This window comes from Suillus clintonianus (assembly GCF_016758775.1).
Source record: "Suillus clintonianus strain FC179 chromosome Unknown DEU56scaffold_3, whole genome shotgun sequence".
NCBI classification, from domain to species: domain Eukaryota; kingdom Fungi; phylum Basidiomycota; class Agaricomycetes; order Boletales; family Suillaceae; genus Suillus; species Suillus clintonianus.
In genome coordinates this window covers 158,617-176,029 of record NW_024539227.1, presented here as the reverse complement: position 1 = coordinate 176,029, position 17,413 = coordinate 158,617, and the positions used below count along the sequence as shown (strand labels likewise).

Below are 17,413 nucleotides of genomic sequence, written 5' to 3'. Positions count from 1 at the left end.
GCCTCAGATCCGTATGATAGTTGGCGCTGAAGGAGAGGTGAAGGGCTAGGCTGTACGGCGTTGTCAGGTTTAGTCCGATAGTTACGACATCAACCATGTAAACCAGTGCGCGCGAAGTTGGTTGTTCAATTTGGCCTGGCCCTTAGCCTAGTGTTCGGTTCCAGCTTGACCACGACCATCCACGATCAAAGGTTGTTTTTTTTCTTTTCTTTTCGCTCCGAATACTTTGGAAGACTTACTGAAAAGTCTTTACAGTATAGTTCCCAATTCAGAGGGAGCGCCCACATCTCCAACCCACACTGCACAGGGCTCATTATAATTATTGGCAATCGCCGCCGCAAGAAGGGCACGTTGCGATCAAAACCCCTTCGCAAGGTCAGTCAGGGCTCCTCCCCTTTGCCTCATTTCATTACCATAACCTCCAAGAAGATCTAAAACCCTCGACCTCCACCCACTTTGCCTCTTCAAAGTCTTGACCTGGGTCCTGATCTTCAACACGCGACCCCGGTCCTCACGACCTCCTCACGCCTCGTTTTAGTTCATCTCACTTTTTATACCTATCTTGTGCTTTCTCTCTAGATCTTTACTGCTTGTCTTCTTGCATTCTATCCAGCAAAACGTCGACGGTGGTCTCTATCTATCTACTCACTTAGCAAATCGTGCTCTCAACATCGCATCACCTATATCCTATACACCATCGCATCTTTGATTATTCTCTCATACCGCAACGCACGACTCCTTTTTATCCAGCAATCATCGGACGCTCATCAGCTTGTTAATTAACTGGTGAGTCAATTTCTTTGCAGCGTGTTCTGCTTCGCTGACAACTCCATGATATAAAAATCAGATTTAAATGCAAAAGGTGGTCACCGCTACTACTGCACCCACACACAATTTGTATTTTGCACGCGAATCAGGCTCAAGAAAACCCATTCCAGCTCGAGCACAATCAACGGGTGCACCTGCTTGGACCCAAAGTCCCCTTGAACATCACAACTTGAGCCCAGACTTCGCGCCTGAGGTAAGCCTTGCTTTATCTCTTTAGACAACCTTCTTACGTATTCCTCAAGACTTGGAACGTTTCATCCACGCAAGACTCGCCGCCACCTCTCTCATCCTACATCTCCCGTCCAACTTCGATCCAGAAACCTTCAGCAGCAATGCCTGTTCGTACGAATCTTGGTGACATGTCAAAAACCGAAACTTCTAGTCATCCGTCTGAGCGTGTCCCAAACAACGCTCAACGATGGCGACTCAATGGTTCGGGCCAGCTTGTCGATCCAGACGCATCGCTCGACTGGGATCTTGCCCCGGATCTTGCCAGGCTGAAGCTCGGCGCTGTTGGCGACCTTACAGACGACATACAAGGCCGACTAGGGACTTCACCTCAGTCCAAGCTAGGTGCTGCAGCTGTGGCGCCATTCAATGATGCGAGTCCGCTGGAGACGGCTTCTGACGTCAGTCTTGACTCCAGCCCCAATACCTCTGATCATCAAATTTCGCCTTCCCATTCTCGCGTGTCGTCCACTGACACACTGGAATCGCACGGATCTGCTATTTCTTCCGCTAGTCATACCATGCGAGGGCAGCCCCAGCTGAAGATAGCAACGGGGAATGATGCAAAGGAGCGTCCTCACTCCTTCAGTGGCGGACTATCTTCTGCTGATTTGCGTCGTCTGAAGCAAGCAGGGGAGGAGCATGTACATGTGCCTGCTCACCCTTGGTCATCTGCTGCTTACCGAGACCGTGTTGGTGGCGGAGAGAAGCCCTTTCCGTCTGAGCAGCCCACATACCCGTCGCTGACCAACGCATCATTTGGTCGCGCACAACAGCAATTTGACTACCGTTCCGCCCAAGGTAATGGCGACTTGCAGGGCGATTATTCCGCTCAGCGCAGCTACTTTCCCCAACCTTCTGCTCCCAGTGCCGTCGCGCCACAGCACTTCCTCCAAGGTCGCCCCGCGAACGGGGTTCAATCTGCATATCGCCAGCCTCAGCGAGGTTACCCCCCACAACCGTTGGTTCCAAGCCCAACGGGACTTGCCTATGGTGCACACGTCCCTCACCTGTCGCTCGGTAACACTCAGCAACTCTATGACATGGTTCTCCCTGCAGGAGACAATCATCACCCGGCCGTTACCCGTGTGCAGCAACAACACAACGTTTTCCGTGGTGGTCATCAGCACTCTGCCTCGGACCCTTCCGCTCTGCGAGATGCTGCTACATTGGCGCTTCTGAGCAATCAAGCAGTTTTCGCACAGGCGACTCATGGCATGTATCCCCCCATCCATCCTGGCCTCTATAATCAGTTCTACGGTACTCCGGAATCATACTCCACGGATCTGGCCGTCGCAGCCATGGCTAACCGTCTGCAAACCCATTTTACCAGTCCGTATGGATCTTTGCCAGCTCAAGGCATGGGAGTAGATCACTCCGTGAATTCAGGATCTGAGAGCCCTTTGCAAAGCAACGGTGGACCGAGTGCCAACAATCGCAAACTTGGCTTGTACAAGACCGAGTTATGCAGGTCATGGGAAGAGAAGGGCTCATGCCGGTATGGAGCGAAATGCCAGTTTGCGCATGGAGAAGATGAGCTTCGGAATGTCGCTCGTCACCCCAAGGTAAGCACTCAAGCGACGCTTGAAATACAGATTATTGATAGATATCATTGCACATCAGTATAAAACAGAAATCTGCAGGGTAAGTCTTCTTCCTGGTTTGAGAATATTGTTCCTGATGATGGCGAACAGACATTTTGGGTGTCAGGTGCATGCCCGTACGGGAAACGCTGTTGCTTCATCCATACCGAGCTGCCAGTCTCAGGCATCGCACCGGGAGCCGACGGTATTCCTCCACCTTCAGCCACTGCAGGCAATCGTGAGCGCTCGAATAGCGATCCCAACGAATCGTCAATATCCCTTCTTCAGCGCATCCAGCGCAAGGGTGACTCAACACCAGTGGATAATTCCCCGCCTTCGGGTAACTTCTTTAATACTCGACCTCCCACCGGCTCGCTTCGCGTCGACACGTCTGCTCTCAATAATATTACGAAGCAGAACAAGTCAGCATACCCCACCTTTGCCAGCAATGCCTTGATGCTTTCAAGCTCCGAGCAAACACCTATGAAGTCTCCAGTTGTTCCTCTGACGGCCGGTCCTGATTTGGGGCGGCACAATAATGCACGTCTGGATATCGTAGGATACAGCCAGGTGAGTGTATCACGACCGTGAGGAACATATTCTGATCCAGGAACACTGTTAGCAACGTCTTAACAGGACGAGCGCCACGACACCCAACGCCAGACACTCTTTCAATGGCACGGATGTAGATCTTGATTTTTCTTCGCCGTCCACACCTTCTGCCGCAACCCCCACAACATCTTTTGCACTCTCGCAAACCGACAGGGTATCGAACAATAATGCTGTTCCACGCGCGCATGTTAGATCCGGGAGTGCTGGAAATTGGGGCAGTGTTACTCGTAGTAGCAACCTAGCTGGTGTGCCCTCATACCCACAGGCCTCCGGGGCCGGAGAATCTAATTCTCCGTGGGCATCTGGTGACCTCACGGTCGGGACCAGGCTCGGAGAAAATTGGATGTAATTCATCGGCTGTCGTGTTGGAGAACTTCGCCGCTTGGTCGGACGGTCTTTTGTGATGTTTGCTTTCATTCCTGCCTCCCGTAGTCACAGTGGAGCTTACGAGACATTCTCCCATCTTCTACCTTACTTTGTACAAAAGGCTTTTGTATACCTCATCTTACGTCTTGTTTTCATGTGTCCTTGTCACGCTTCTGATGATATTTTTCATGACTATCTCCGTGCGAACGTACACAGAGTCTCTATCTCTGCTCATCAAATCTGCGTTAGGCTTCTCCTGCAGCGCATCGTGAACTTTGATATCGTCTGAAAGAATTACGTGCCGAGCTAGAAGTTGCGTTGTCCGTGAGCTAGAAGTTACCTTGTCCACCAAAGACCAAGCTCGAAGCCGTTTACACATCGTCAATACATCGTCTAATACTTGTCGCGATCGGGCCGCATATCAGGGCATCCCTTCCAACTCTGCAGTAGTCCATTCAAATTCAGTCTTCCGCTGCAGCACTAGATTACTTCATCGACTTGTACCAGTCGTTAGTCTTCCGAGATACGGAGGCGCTTGTTTGGAAATCGGGCTAGTGTTCTAACTTCTCTGGACCGACTGAGTTCTTGTGACACCGCAACGTACACAAAGCGTCTCCGCCGTTCCATTATCACCCACATATTACTGGGAACGGCACTCTGTAAAGAGCGCTGGAGACTTTAGCGATAATTGCGTTCGCGACTCAGAGTCTCAGATGCGCGGCGTCAATATCTCTTCATGGCCACCTCGCACAACGTGAAATGCGTATTGCATCGATGTCAGTGGCCTAGCTAATGCTCAAGCTACTTACTAACCAAACCTTTACTTTGGTACAGCTCAATTTGATGAGGATAATCCAATCCCCATGATGGTTTTTGTTGCAGAGATATTAACACATCTCAATGTCTTTCAAGACGATCTAGCTATGTGCTCTGGATCGCCACATCTTGAAGATCGATCTGTTTCGGCCTCGAACTTGAAGGACCTTCTATGATCAAGCTCAGTCTAGGAGTTAGGCGCTCTCATCCCTATTTGTGTGCTTCCGAACGGGCTCCGTGACGGCGTACCCACCGCAGATTCTTATCGGTTTCTGTCCTTGGATTGACAATTTCTATCAGACACCAATATTCACTTTGTGATACTTGGCACCCCCTCTCGACGCCTACTCGGTGCCGAATTCCACTGTACTGCTTTCTTCCTCTTGCCTACCTAGGGGGGGCTACCGCATTTCCGGTATGCGGAGGTAGTGAAAGGTCAGAAGACAAACAACATTATTCTATTCTGGATTTGTGGACACACACTTCATGTTTCAGCTAAATGACAAGTCGTGGACTGATTGTTGGCCAAACAATGATATCACCAACTTGACTCAACTTGTGGATACTTTACACAGATGAGGCAAGTGAACATTCCATTATCGTATCGTCAGACGACCCTGTTCAGAGTCAGCGATCGCGAGCACGATAACTAAAATTACACAGAAGATAGCAAAAGATCAAACCTTGGTGAACAGGATTTCTGGCCCAATATCGTAAACCCGGCAATGCAACAATACTGACCACTCGGGCATCCCATCGTGTTTTTAATCCCATGTGGAATGTCCCCCACAAAATCAGACCAATTTTGTGGCGAACAGAAAGCTCCTTCGAAAGTTGATGAGATCTCAGAACTCATGTCAAATCTGCGATACCAGAATGCACAACAAATCATTGTCAGGGGCACACGGACTCGTCTCCAGGGAGCTCAGGAAAAACAATCCGAGAGTTTACAGGATGCGTGAGGATGTTATACAAGGCGCGGCCTCCAGGAGCGTGCCACAGACATTGCCGAAGTATGTGGTGTCCACAACACCTATGAGCTCTTGAATGCTGAGACCTAATTAGCGCTCAGCAGTGGCGTCATGGAAGGCCGTATGCAAAACTTCTCGAATTATAGGGTCTATGATAGTTGCGAGGAACTGAAACCCTACTGAACGCCAAGTTCTGATAGCTCTCTGATGAATCCTTCCATGCGACATGTCGCGTAAGCTAAGTAGTCAAACTCCGGTTCCAGTTCTCCTCTTTCCAAATTGTCCTGCGCTTGTACGATACCCCACACAGTCCACATCGCATGTGAGGCCGGACTCCAAATACGCACTTGACGTTCCAGCTTAGAAACTTCTGCTTCTGAGTGCAACGTCGGAACCGAAGAAGTGCATGTGTCAATGGGACGTGCGTGTGCCAGATACGCCCGATAAAAATTTTGACGTTCTTCCATTGTCGGATACCGACTTGGATCCAGAAGATGCGGGTTTGATGAACGATAGTCAGCTGTCCACTCGTGGAAGTGATTAGCAATGTCAAACGCCACTGGGTTAGGCGATGCGTATTCATAATCCACCACAATAAGCTAGGTCATAAGTTCGGTGAGGTCCCCCGTGCCCCAGAATAGCTATCACTTACCTGGTGGTGCTCGGGAATATCCTGACGAAGTGGACCAGTCAACCTCAGTATGTTGCCATACTGCGTATCATTGTGCGCAAAAACACGTTGGCCTGCCCCCTCTATCTTCTCGACGTGAGAAAGCCAGCGTAAGTAACGCATCCAAAGTTCATAAAAGTGGTCCATGTTAAGTGTTTGACGAGTGGCCTCAGATACACAGTGGAGACCCAAGACCTCTCGGGCGACTGGCATCCACGCCTTAACATTTTTCTTGACTCCAATCTCCCAACCCTTTCCCTCAAGAGCACTGACTGTGAGTGGACCCTCTACCACACTAATGTCTACAGAATGGAGTTCAGCCATGCGCGAAGCTATCCATTGACTGATCTTCTTGTCGCGAAGGTCTGATGGAACTAGCGTAACAGACTCGAAGTACTCTTCAATGCGACCGTTTGCAAATGTACCATATATACGAGGACCAAAATGGCATCGAGACGAGAGAATGTGAAGCATGCGCAACTCGTGAGAGCGAGAGATGAGAGAGCCGGATGATGGGCCATAGATGCGCAATAAGAGTGTAGGAACGACAGCAACAGCAGGGCAAGAAACAAAGTAGATAGTATTGGTGAGAGAACCAGAGACCTTGTTGATGGCGAGCAACTCGGCGGTTACGTGTGTGTTGTGCCACCCTGGAACACGCAAAGCCACCAAAATAGCTAGAAGGTCTCTTGCAAAGTCGACCGACTTGTAAGATCTATGAAAATATAGAGTGTAAGCTCAAAATGCAATTTGAATAACAAAACACTGGTACTGCAAAAGGATAACAGAAGAAGCGCGCTCAAAAAGACAGTTTTATACCTGGGATGTAATTTGGCCTTAGCATTTGTTAAACCATCGATAAACTCCACATCAATAGTGACCTTTTGTTGAGATAAGGATGCACTTGAAGATTTCGAAGGACTAAGCACTGTTAAACTGCGCGAAGACGAGGATGATGACATGAGTGGAGAAGGAGAAACGATGGTGGCGGCGGCGGCGCTGTCTGCAACAATGGTGGTTGCCTGACCCATGATTTGCTAGGATTGATTGGCCGTCTGACTGTCGAGAGAAACGTTACCGAACGAGCAGCGCTCAGCGGGCACAAGGGTAGGTACCGGGCACACGACCATGAATGCGTCAATATGGACCCCGAACTCCTTTCGGAGATTAACAGCAAAATTATTTAATTATGAAAAATATACCCCGCTTCAAGGTAAGTATGAACTTGTGTTGCTCGCCGCGCTCGCGCTGTGCGATGTAGGGTCGGGGCCAACATCAACTTTTCTACCCTTATGACATAGGCTCTGTCGATTAATGCAGGGCGAAAAGAAAGTGGTAAGATTGATACGTCATTATCAACTTTATTCTTTGGTTCGCGAAAACGCGATATCGGGTGATCCAAATATTCTCGAACATTTGGAACGCGACATCGTGCTGAGCTAGGCTCCCGGTACATTGCCTGGCGCTTGATCTTCGAGTTCTTACTTCTAAATCGATTTTCTATCAACAGTCGCGGGTCCCCCCTGCAAATAAATCCGCGGGGAATACCCTGCCCAGGCCCATGACACTGAGTTATACGGACATCACACAATGCCCCTATAATCGCATCCGATGGACCATGGTCTGGAGGGCACGCGGTATCATGTTTAAATAAACCAACGTCTTTTGCATTATGTACACGACCTGGCTCAGGGTGTCATACATGACAAGGAAAATCACGGACTCGACCTGGAACAACTTGATAGTATCTGAAACACCTAGTACGGTCTGCTCGCTCAAATTGGTCGCCGCTGAATTGCCCGAGGAAGACCCTGGAGGCTGTGGTCATTGCTCTATTTTGTGTGAATCGACTTTCAAGGTTCGTTGCCCGTGCTTAATTTGTTGAAGCAAGCTCATCGTTTGATTTCTTCAGTGAATGTGAATGAGTTATGCCGTTATGCCGCGGGTTAATACTGTCGAGGGAAGCGTTCATAACTCAGCTCATCGACATGAAATCAAATCAACGAACACTATATCACTGCGTCGGCAACCTGGATCTGAGACGCACTGATCCTATTTCCCTTTCACATCAAGAGGCGACCCTGCATTGCTTGCGCGAACAAGGCCCAATTGTTCTGGGAGCCAATGTTCGTATCAACGCCCTATTGATTAAGCTCTGACCATATGAGTACGGTTAGGCAATCCGAAACTCCGTTCTGGAGTCTATGAATTACGCCCCCAACATGTCTCGTGTCGTAACTATTGTCGAGACCCGTTAATTAGGACTGCGGAAGTTCCGCAAAAGAACTGAGCCACTGGCGCACATTCCTGTGGCCGCGGGTTTACACGCAGCCAACGTATCACAGTTAGACGTTGGGGAACATGCGTTAATCTAGTAAGCCACGAGGTACACTGATGTCTTCCGCACGACTACTATATCTTGTTGTAGACGAGAGAAGTTGCCGACATAATCGTTCAGAGTCCGGACGTTCTTGCAACTTTTGTATATCCGATTTCTAAGCTGTAAAATGTATGTTCAAGCTCAGCGCTCAGGCCTCGAGGTGATCCCGCTTGAATTCTTTTTCCAGATCAAGCGCTGCCCGTTTGAACAATTTTGTTAAACCAACATGGAGGAGGAAATCGTGTGCATGCCGCATGTTCATTTGCTGAACGGTGTGCTATGCACGTCCGACTCGGATTCACCCTAAACCTGACTTTGGCTATCATAGAGCCTATCTGCAGCATGATAGGTTTATATGTCGTACAAATATTCAAATACATGCTTCTGATCTACGTCAGAAACGCGCAAGCCCTTGGCGCTCGATGTGAATATGTTAAGATGTGCGGTGCCGACCCCCGAGTGCTAACTAGCATTCTTACGCATACACGCAAAGAATTGTGTTACATCAACGTTCTAATTCATTGAGGAACAATAGAACATTCGTCTAGCATGTCTATCTATGTACAATAAGAATAGGGATAGTAGTCCTCTAAACTTCATTAGGCGGCTGCGGTGAGCTGATACATGACTGCTGGTGTAAAGTCTTTTCCTGGATGGTGTCATGATGGTTCGTAGTTTCTACCGAAAAGCACTTCATAAACAGCGAGATCTGGTAATGCAGATTGATGAAGTCATAGAATAGCTTTTAAAGAGATCACATACCACCACCGCCACGCCTAGCAGAGGAGCGGAAACAATCCAGATGCTCTGTGACATCATTAGTTGAGAATGAGCGGGGCTGGAAGACCTAGAAGCCCACCTTAATGGCCAGAGCCACAGCACTTAAGACCTCGTTTCTCAATGAGAGCGGCTCGATAAGACTCAGTAATCTCCAATTGATGGAAGATGATCCCTGAATTTGGTAACCGATAGGTAAAGCGTGAGAAAGTTGCTTATCAAAGACTATCCCCGCAACCGCCTTGAAAATCTTTTAAGTTAAGGATGCGCAAACAAGGCGGACGGACTTACTAGGCCTATGGTAGCTCCTGTAAATCTTACAAGGAAGAATGCACTAGTCCCTGTAGCAAGCTCTGACGGATGTAAAGCCTTCACAAAGACCTGATAAGGGGCGTGGAAGAGGAACCCGAGTCCAATACCAGCGATAAGAGGGTAACAAAATTGTGTGACATGCGAGGAGGCATCCTTGAGTGTTATCAAGAGACCTGTGACACAACCTCAGTAACCACCCTCAGTACAATCATGTCTGGCCTCACTGAAACCTATCGTGGAGATCAGTAGTCCACTGACGATCGTCCATTTTTGTCCGCTGGTGTCGTTTTTACGCGACTGGCAGAATCCAATAAACCAGGCCGCCGGCATCGAAGCCAATGATGATCCAAGTGAATATGGCAGCATCTGCACACCAGCTTGCAGTGGGGTCATACCATCCACGGCCTATGTGAATCATGCAGTTAGAATAAGATCCACCAACAAGCACGGGACGACCTTACTTGGAAGTAGAGTGCAAGGTAAAATGTGCCTGAAGTGAATGCGAAGTTGTGAAGGAATGTGACAGCCAGAATGATCACTAGATGAATATGAGATGTCGAAAAGCCTTCCACGCGAAGCAAGCTTCTCACCAACAGTGAGATTTTTGAATGAGGCAGGCGGGAACAATGCCTCGCGTGTGGTGTGCACTTCATAGAAGCCAGCACAGGCTAGAATCACAGGACCAATAGTGACTAGCGAGAGCGTCGATGGCGATGTCCCTGCATGATGGTAAGTAAATGTTGCAGTAAATGTCGATAGGACTTACATCCATCACTCATAGCAAAGCTGAAACCAATAACCAAGCAGCTGGTGCCCAACATGAAGAGAAGACTGCATAAAATGACATGAGCATGGCACAAGACTGCAAAAGCCATATCGTACAGTCCGATAAAATCAAACTTTTCAGTGAAGCTTTTCCATGATGCGTCCTTTGTGTTTCCGAGCGTCACATCTCGCAATGAGATTGAAAGCAGCAAGAATGCGACAAGGCATACAGGCAAATTCATGTAAACTAGAAACCCGGAATTTGAGATTCAAGCACAGAAAGGGATGAATGACATACAAGCCCATCTCCAGTTGATTGTCGTCGAGAAGCCAGCTGCGTGGGTGAAATGAGATTTGGATCTAAGATTCGTTACAGCACTTACTGCTGAATAATCCTCCGAGTATTGGACCCGCGACCGCAGAACAGCTCCAGGTAATACTAAGAGCTTGTGACCACTTGGCTCTATTCTGTGGTTCGACGATTTCTGATGTGATAACCCAAACGGAACTGACGATGCCACCGCCACCGAGACCGGCCAGACCACGGGAAATTATCAGGGACATGATATTCTGGAGAGATAAGGATCAGGAGATCAAATGCAAGATAATACAAAGTCAAACAACCTTTGCAGCCCCGCACAGCAAGGAACCGAGGGCGAAAATCATCATGCTGACATACAAAACGTTCTAGTAATAGAATGGCGAGATGTGAATCCACTGAGCATCAAGGTTGAAAAAGAACGCACCTTTCGCCCTACCAAATCGGATAGTCTTCCGTACAGGGGTTGGCCAGCCGTTTGTGTCAGCATGTACGCCACCCCAACCCAAGTATATTGGCTCTGGGAGGCCTGGAGTTCGCTAACGATTGTCGGTAGAGATGTTGATACGATGGTCTGTGTGTTGGTTCAATGCATGACACTTGAATTTAAGAAGAGGATACGCACAGAATCTGTTGTAGCAAGAAAAAGTGTCATTGCGGCCCTGAGGTTCGATCACATATTGATAAGCTAACAATCAATTCAAGGAGCGTGAAGCATTACCCGATATGTACGAAAAGCAGTCGGGCGACCGAGTGTTTCGGGGCTTTCTGTATCTCATCACGAGAATCAAGAGAGGCACAATCGCTAGTGTGTGCTTTGTGCGATGACGCTGAGGCATCATCGGAGCAAGACGAGCATGAAGGGAGACGAGTTGGCATAGGAGGATGTGCTGCGTTGTCTAAAGACATATTGAACTCGCAATAAGAGGAAACACAGTAAGAAAGGCTGCTCGAGGTTTAACGTTCTGCTCAACTTCGCTACCATTTTATACAAGGACCCTTTGGTTTGGTGGTGGCTTCGATGAGATCTGGCATAACCAGACTTCTCAAAAAAGAGCTTCTTTGGCCTTGGAACTATCCTCTTGTGACCCTTTGACCTGCGGTCCGCAAACAGAGCGGTCAATGTGCGCTGGCATTAGGCTTTACCGATGATGATATTAAAATTGACCGCATTGTGAAGCCTTTGTAGTAAGAGTCCAGCCCACAACAAAGAAGAGAAGGGGTCTTTGACAGCATGGATTACTGCCGTCGATAGGGTTGAATTTGGCAAAAGATGAACATTGCCCGGCCGGGTGTGGGGGAGTTGAGTCAAGCATGCTCGAGCCGCCTCGTTGAATATTGATGGCATAAACACTTCGGAGGCAGAACTCCCTTCCAAGAAGATCAGTTTGAGATCGCCGCGACTAGGTTAATTCTCTTGAGTTTCGAAGTTCCTGTGAGGGACAGAAGGAGACGAATCGAGAAGTTACAATTAAGTACTTACATTAACTGAAAGCAACATAATGTTAATGTTGAAACAGTTGGCACCGCGGCACCTTTCAGGTACTACAGCCACAAACACGTTTAACCAGAATTACTATTAGGTACAAGTTACGGCCTCCATGCACTTTCAGGGCAAACACCAAAGTTACCTGTCTCTTCACAGACCACGCAAACATCGTATGGTACTTGCAGGGAAAATTCTCCCATTAAATGTGTGTACTTCACTATGCTTCTATGGTTCTTCTCTAAGCCGTAGCCCTCCTCCTGTGCTCATCCTCCGCGCTCTCCGATAGCCCACTGCTTTTCAGATCCCCGGATTCCAGTTCGTCTGCTGATTGAATTGAGAAGCGACAGGTAGCAGATAACGAAACGTCCCAAGGACGAACCAAAATATGCATAAATCAAGACCCAGTAAGCCCTCGTATCCTATTCCATGTGCGAGACACAAAGCCACCCGAAGAAGATGGTGACGGATGAGTAAATGAAGTCGTACCATTGTTATCACCCATTGAACTGGTATCCTTCGCATCTTGCTGGGCACCACCAGAGGAACCGGCCGGCGGAACCGGGTCCTGTCTTAGATTACTACTCCGACCCTCAACGTCGTCCGCATACTGTTGCAAAATCTCCCGTTGTCGCTTCGTTAAAGATCTATAGAAAATGGATTACGTAGACACTAACGAACATCAATCTCACTCACCTTGGAAGCTGCACAGAGAAAGAAATGAAAAGATCCCCCTTATCACCACCGAACACTGACGGGACACCGTGGCTTCTTAAGACCATCTCCTCGCCATGTTGAGTACCATTGGGTACACGAACGTCCACATTTCCGTCCAGTGTTGGCACACGCACACGGCCGCCCAACAGTGCGGTATGCAAAGGTATCCGCGCTTCGTGGTGAAGGTTTGCGCCTTGCCTACGGAAAACTTTTGAAGGAGCGACATTGACCCTGACGAGCAAGTCCCCGTGACTGCCCTTGCCAGATAATGGCGCATCACCTGCGTTTGGGATGCGGATGGTCATTCCATCTTCCACCCCTGTGCGATATATTAGTTACCCGAACAAAAACGATGTCTAACTCCTGACCTGGTGGGACATCTACTTTGATACTTTTCTTCGTCCGCACATAACCCTGACCACTGCAATCCACACATTGACTTCCGCGCGGAATGGTAGAACCAGAACCAAGGCATGTCCCACAAGTACTTGCCATCTGGAACCCACTGTCTATCACAAAAGTCTTTGTACCAGTACCATTGCACGACCCGCAAGGTGCGCGTTTGGCACCGTGTCTTAGGCCCGTACCAGCACATGTTGAACATGTTGACAGAGGGTTGACATTTACACTTAGAGTTGTTCCTTTGCAGGCGTCCAAAAACGAGACGTTGATGCGTGCCTCAATGTCTGATCCTCTTGTACTTTGGCTGAACCCAGAGCGAGCTTGACCCCCGAAGGCACCGCCGAACAATTGCGAGAATAGGTCGCCTTGACCTTGCCCGCCGAATGCCTCGCTGAAGTCTCTAAAACCGGAAAACCCGCCTGCGCCGGATCCTGAAAATGGATTTCGAGCAAAGGCATTAGGGTCAAAGCCTGGTTGCTGTGACGCAGCACCATATTGGTCGTATGCAGCCTTCTTTTTCTCATCTTTCAGAATCTTGCATTACAATGTAAGACATCAGTACACATAGATGTAGTAAATGACGTACGTCGTACGCTTCTTGTATTTCCACAAACTTGTCCTGCGCTCCTTTATCAGGATTTGTGTCCGGATGGTATTTTCGAGCGAGCTGTAGCAAATTTATTGATTAGGGGCGACAAGTATCAATTAAATGGTTCTGATGCGCACAGCAAAATACGTTTTCTTGATCTCGGCCGGAGATGCATCTTTCTTGACACCTAAAACCTGATATGGGTCCTTGGGAGGAGCAGACAGCGATGCAGATGCATGAAAGGCGCGCTAAGTGAGAATAGTGAGTATGCCGTGACTACTGTACATCAAACCTTGCGGCAAAATTGTGACGAACCCTCTGGCCTCGTGCACTGTGGGCATCGCGGCGCCCAGCTCGGTAAGTTGAGAACGTCCGGGTGTTCGGTCTAGTTTGTCGAGCACAACCGTAAAAAGAAATGAACGACGAAGTTGCAAGTGACCGCAAGTAAGGGATCATTTACAATTGTGTCTTTTGACTAAATATTTAGCAGCGAAGCACCACAGAGAAGGTAAAATAGAGGCAACAATATTGAGTTGCGCCGAATACAGAACGTGATCACGAATTTTGAATGTACGACTATTTGCTCTGCTGACTCAACTCACACAAACTTGGCCGTGTAAGTTCCTTCGATTTCATAGGAAAGAGGTTTAAGGCCAACCTTGTAGGTCCCAAGCGATCGACAGTCAGAATTTATACGTTGAATAAGGCCAGCACGATCAAGGGTCATGAGGCCAGCACGTTGAGGGAAGCACAGCAAGGTTAAGCGTACCGAATCAATATACACAGTGTACAAGGGTAGTAAAGCAATAGCTATTCCTGCTTAGACCCATAGTCCCCCATCAAGTAGTTCGACATGTCTGTCCATGGTTCCAACCTGCTGGTCACATTCCAGAAGCACACGTAAATCGCTTGCGACTTGGGTCATTTCCAACCGTACTGGTTTAGAGCTTCCAGCGATCTGGGTTCCCCTGGATGTATTACCACTGTTTAGTATCAGTGTTCGACCTGGAAGCAAGGAATACGGATAATACGGACCGTGGTTAGGAAGGTGATAAAGCTGATGTTTTTGGTCAGGCGAGATCGGATATCGCGTCTGTTTGAGTTATTCGGGTGCGCCACCAAGATTTTCCGTAGGATACCAAGATCTCATGGCCCTTTTGTATTGGATCTGTGGAACTCCAAATGCTCATCCGTAGTTCGCCTTGCGACGTACGGCTCTCCACAAAAACAGCATTGGGTTTGCTTCGAATACCGCGGTAATCATTGATAAACCTAGCCTCATTACCCATGACACTTGCATCCACACCTACATTATCTCCATCCTGTGACCGAAAAAGTGAAAGATCGTAGTCGGAGCCAGCTCTATCCTGACAATGCACTTCTCCAATATAGTCAATGATATGTGACCTAGGAGGTATCTTTCGAACGGCGAAAATGCCGTTCTGTCCTCGTGCAGGGTGAGAAGGTTCTGTGATTTGTCTTATGCGAACTAGAGATGTCGAAGGAAATGAAATTGGTGTTTTCTGGGGGGCGGGATTAGTGCCACATATCAGAAAAGAGCGCACGGGGCCCGGGACAGAAGGATGATAACGAGGGGCGTTGATATACTGGACATTAGAGGGCCATGATGGAGGCTGGCGCAGAGAACTGGAAGGCATGATGGAGGACGGACTTGCATTATCAGTAGTCTGAAAACGACACCGTGGGTAAACGCTCAACACTTGCACCAAACACCGATGCACCAGCCTTCGTGAAGGCCTTTCCGAAGAATCCGAACCGTCAATCATCCATTGAGCTACTTATTACATTCTCATTCCATGGTGCGACCTCCAACAAAATCTGTAGCACGGATCTATCGAGATGTCAACGCCAATTTCGGTCCTGCATGGCATGAATATGGTCAAAAACTTTAAGTGAACTTGGCCTTGGTTTTGTACTGACGATTTCCGATTCAGATAACCTTCAAGTACAGTGGGGAACGCAGGATCACTACGAGATAGTGCGCAAAGTTGGCAGAGGAAAATATTCAGAAGTAAGATGGTCATCCTTAGATCGATATGGAAAGCCTGTTTGATCACCCCATGCCACAGGTTTTTGAAGGTGTCAATGTAGTTAATGATGAGAAGTGCATCATCAAAGTGCTCAAGCCCGTAAAAAAGAAGAAAATAAAGAGAGAGATCAAGATCCTACAAAACCTTGCAGGTGGTCCTAACGTCGTGGCCCTCCTCGATGTCGTCCGAGATCCTGCTTCGAAGATCCCCAGCCTAATAACGGAATACGTCGACAACGTCGATTTCAAGGTCTTATATCCTCGTTTCACTGATTACGATGTCCGCTTTTATATGTTCGAGCTTCTCAAGGTATCTGTCAATTGAACTTCTGGCAAAGTTTTCCACTGTAATATTTTAGGCACTGGACTTCTGCCACTCGAGGGGTATAATGCACAGGGATGTCAAGCCTCATAATGTCATGATTGATCATGAACAGCGCAAAGTATGAATCCTTATCAACCCGTGTTATGGACTGAGCTGGACTGCATAGCGCAGCTGCGGCTGATAGACTGGGGCTTGGCTGAATTCTACCACCCGAAGGTTGAATACAATGTTCGCGTAGCTTCACGTTACTTCAAAGGACCGGAGCTGTTAGTGGACTTTCAAGAGTATGATTATAGCCTGGATATGTGGAGCTATGGTTGCATGTTTGCGTCTATGGTATGATCATCAGTCTCGAAGGGATCGTGATTCGAATTGACATACTCTGCCACAAGATTTTCCGCAAAGAACCATTTTTCCATGGTCACGACAACTATGACCAGCTGGTCAAAATAGCAAAAGTTCTTGGCACGGACGAGCTCTATGCATACATCGACAAGTATGGCATACGACTTGATCCCCAATACGACGAACTCCTTGGAAGGTGAGCTTTTCAAACGCGATCGTTGATCATACAGTAACTCGTCGGTTAGGTATCCTCGGAAGCCTTGGACTCGGTTCATCACATCCGAAAACCAGCGTTATATATCGAATGAAGCGATCGACTTCTTGGATAAGCTACTGCGGTATGATCACCAAGAGAGACTGACCGCTCGCGAAGCCCAAGCACACCCTTACTTCGGTCCGTGAAACTTAACTTCTTGACCCCTTGTAGATATTGACCTACCTCGCTTATAGAACCCGTACGCAACCCCGCGTCTGGCACTTCTGCTGACGGTGAGAGCGAGGACTCTGGAGCATCGTCAACCTGATCTATATTCCACTTCTCTTTATCTCTGATTGCGAAAGTTTTGTACTACTTCCTTTGCATATAATCCTGTCAAAACAACCTTCCCAACTGGATAAGCGCGTCCTCTGGGATATATCGCAAATTTCTCTGTGTGGGATTAATATGATGGAGTTCCGAAATCTCCGCTCTCGCCTCTGGTGCAAACAAACTGTGTCTTCAAGAAATACCGCATAGCTGAAATCAAGCCAACAATATTGATAATATGGCTTGACATGTCACAGGTTCGCACCACTTTCTCGATCATTCACGAGTTTGATCATTTGATCCTCTGTAGACACCCCACAGTGCCCGCATCACGCCTTTAGCACTG

At 48.2% G+C, this 17,413-nt stretch overlaps 6 protein-coding genes across 6 annotated transcripts; 2 read left to right on the top strand and 4 right to left on the bottom strand.

The window, feature by feature from the left end:
- Positions 1–853: 853 nt before the first annotated feature.
- On the top strand, positions 854–3,600 carry DEU56DRAFT_751000 (uncharacterized protein; the record flags this gene model as incomplete). Its single annotated transcript, XM_041349559.1, has 5 exons — positions 854–1,021; positions 1,071–2,621; positions 2,680–2,700; positions 2,751–3,209; positions 3,262–3,600. The coding sequence occupies 5 exons, from the start codon at positions 854–856 to the stop codon at positions 3,598–3,600; spliced, it is 2,538 nt and encodes an 845-aa protein (XP_041214683.1).
- Positions 3,601–5,304: 1,704 nt separating this feature from the next.
- On the bottom strand, positions 5,305–7,199 carry DEU56DRAFT_767455 (choline kinase cytoplasm). The gene is made up of 3 exons (XM_041351163.1): positions 6,894–7,199; positions 6,057–6,789; positions 5,305–6,003 (listed from the first exon to the last, which is right to left on the bottom strand). The coding sequence occupies exons 1-3, from the start codon at positions 7,103–7,105 to the stop codon at positions 5,581–5,583; spliced, it is 1,368 nt and encodes a 455-aa protein (XP_041214682.1). The 5' UTR covers positions 7,106–7,199; the 3' UTR covers positions 5,305–5,580.
- Positions 7,200–8,903: 1,704 nt separating this feature from the next.
- On the bottom strand, positions 8,904–11,649 carry DEU56DRAFT_307600 (MFS general substrate transporter). Its single transcript, XM_041345575.1, has 15 exons — positions 11,349–11,649; positions 11,253–11,289; positions 11,055–11,201; positions 10,933–10,995; positions 10,692–10,878; positions 10,607–10,642; positions 10,426–10,555; positions 10,310–10,374; positions 10,134–10,262; positions 10,005–10,081; positions 9,768–9,948; positions 9,523–9,716; positions 9,314–9,472; positions 9,217–9,261; positions 8,904–9,163 (listed from the first exon to the last, which is right to left on the bottom strand). The coding sequence occupies exons 1-15, from the start codon at positions 11,534–11,536 to the stop codon at positions 9,044–9,046; spliced, it is 1,758 nt and encodes a 585-aa protein (XP_041214681.1). The 5' UTR covers positions 11,537–11,649; the 3' UTR covers positions 8,904–9,043.
- Positions 11,650–12,510: 861 nt separating this feature from the next.
- DEU56DRAFT_867908 (uncharacterized protein) lies at positions 12,511–14,277 on the bottom strand (the record flags this gene model as incomplete). Its single annotated transcript, XM_041355455.1, has 6 exons — positions 12,511–12,760; positions 12,810–13,149; positions 13,199–13,766; positions 13,819–13,899; positions 13,959–14,069; positions 14,107–14,277. 6 exons carry the CDS (start codon positions 14,275–14,277, stop codon positions 12,511–12,513), a joined length of 1,521 nt encoding a protein of 506 aa, XP_041214680.1.
- A 146-nt stretch (positions 14,278–14,423) lies between these two features.
- On the bottom strand, positions 14,424–15,529 carry DEU56DRAFT_897433 (SET domain protein). The gene is made up of 2 exons (XM_041356443.1): positions 14,857–15,529; positions 14,424–14,804 (listed from the first exon to the last, which is right to left on the bottom strand). Exon 1 carries the CDS (start codon positions 15,477–15,479, stop codon positions 14,892–14,894), a length of 588 nt encoding a protein of 195 aa, XP_041214679.1. The 5' UTR covers positions 15,480–15,529; the 3' UTR covers positions 14,424–14,804; positions 14,857–14,891.
- A 109-nt stretch (positions 15,530–15,638) lies between these two features.
- DEU56DRAFT_942842 (Pkinase-domain-containing protein) lies at positions 15,639–17,133 on the top strand (the record flags this gene model as incomplete). Its single annotated transcript, XM_041358956.1, has 8 exons — positions 15,639–15,720; positions 15,777–15,853; positions 15,912–16,181; positions 16,231–16,314; positions 16,368–16,532; positions 16,589–16,737; positions 16,787–16,935; positions 16,992–17,133. The coding sequence occupies 8 exons, from the start codon at positions 15,639–15,641 to the stop codon at positions 17,063–17,065; spliced, it is 1,050 nt and encodes a 349-aa protein (XP_041214678.1). The 3' UTR covers positions 17,066–17,133.
- Between the last annotated feature and the right edge of the window lie 280 nt (positions 17,134–17,413).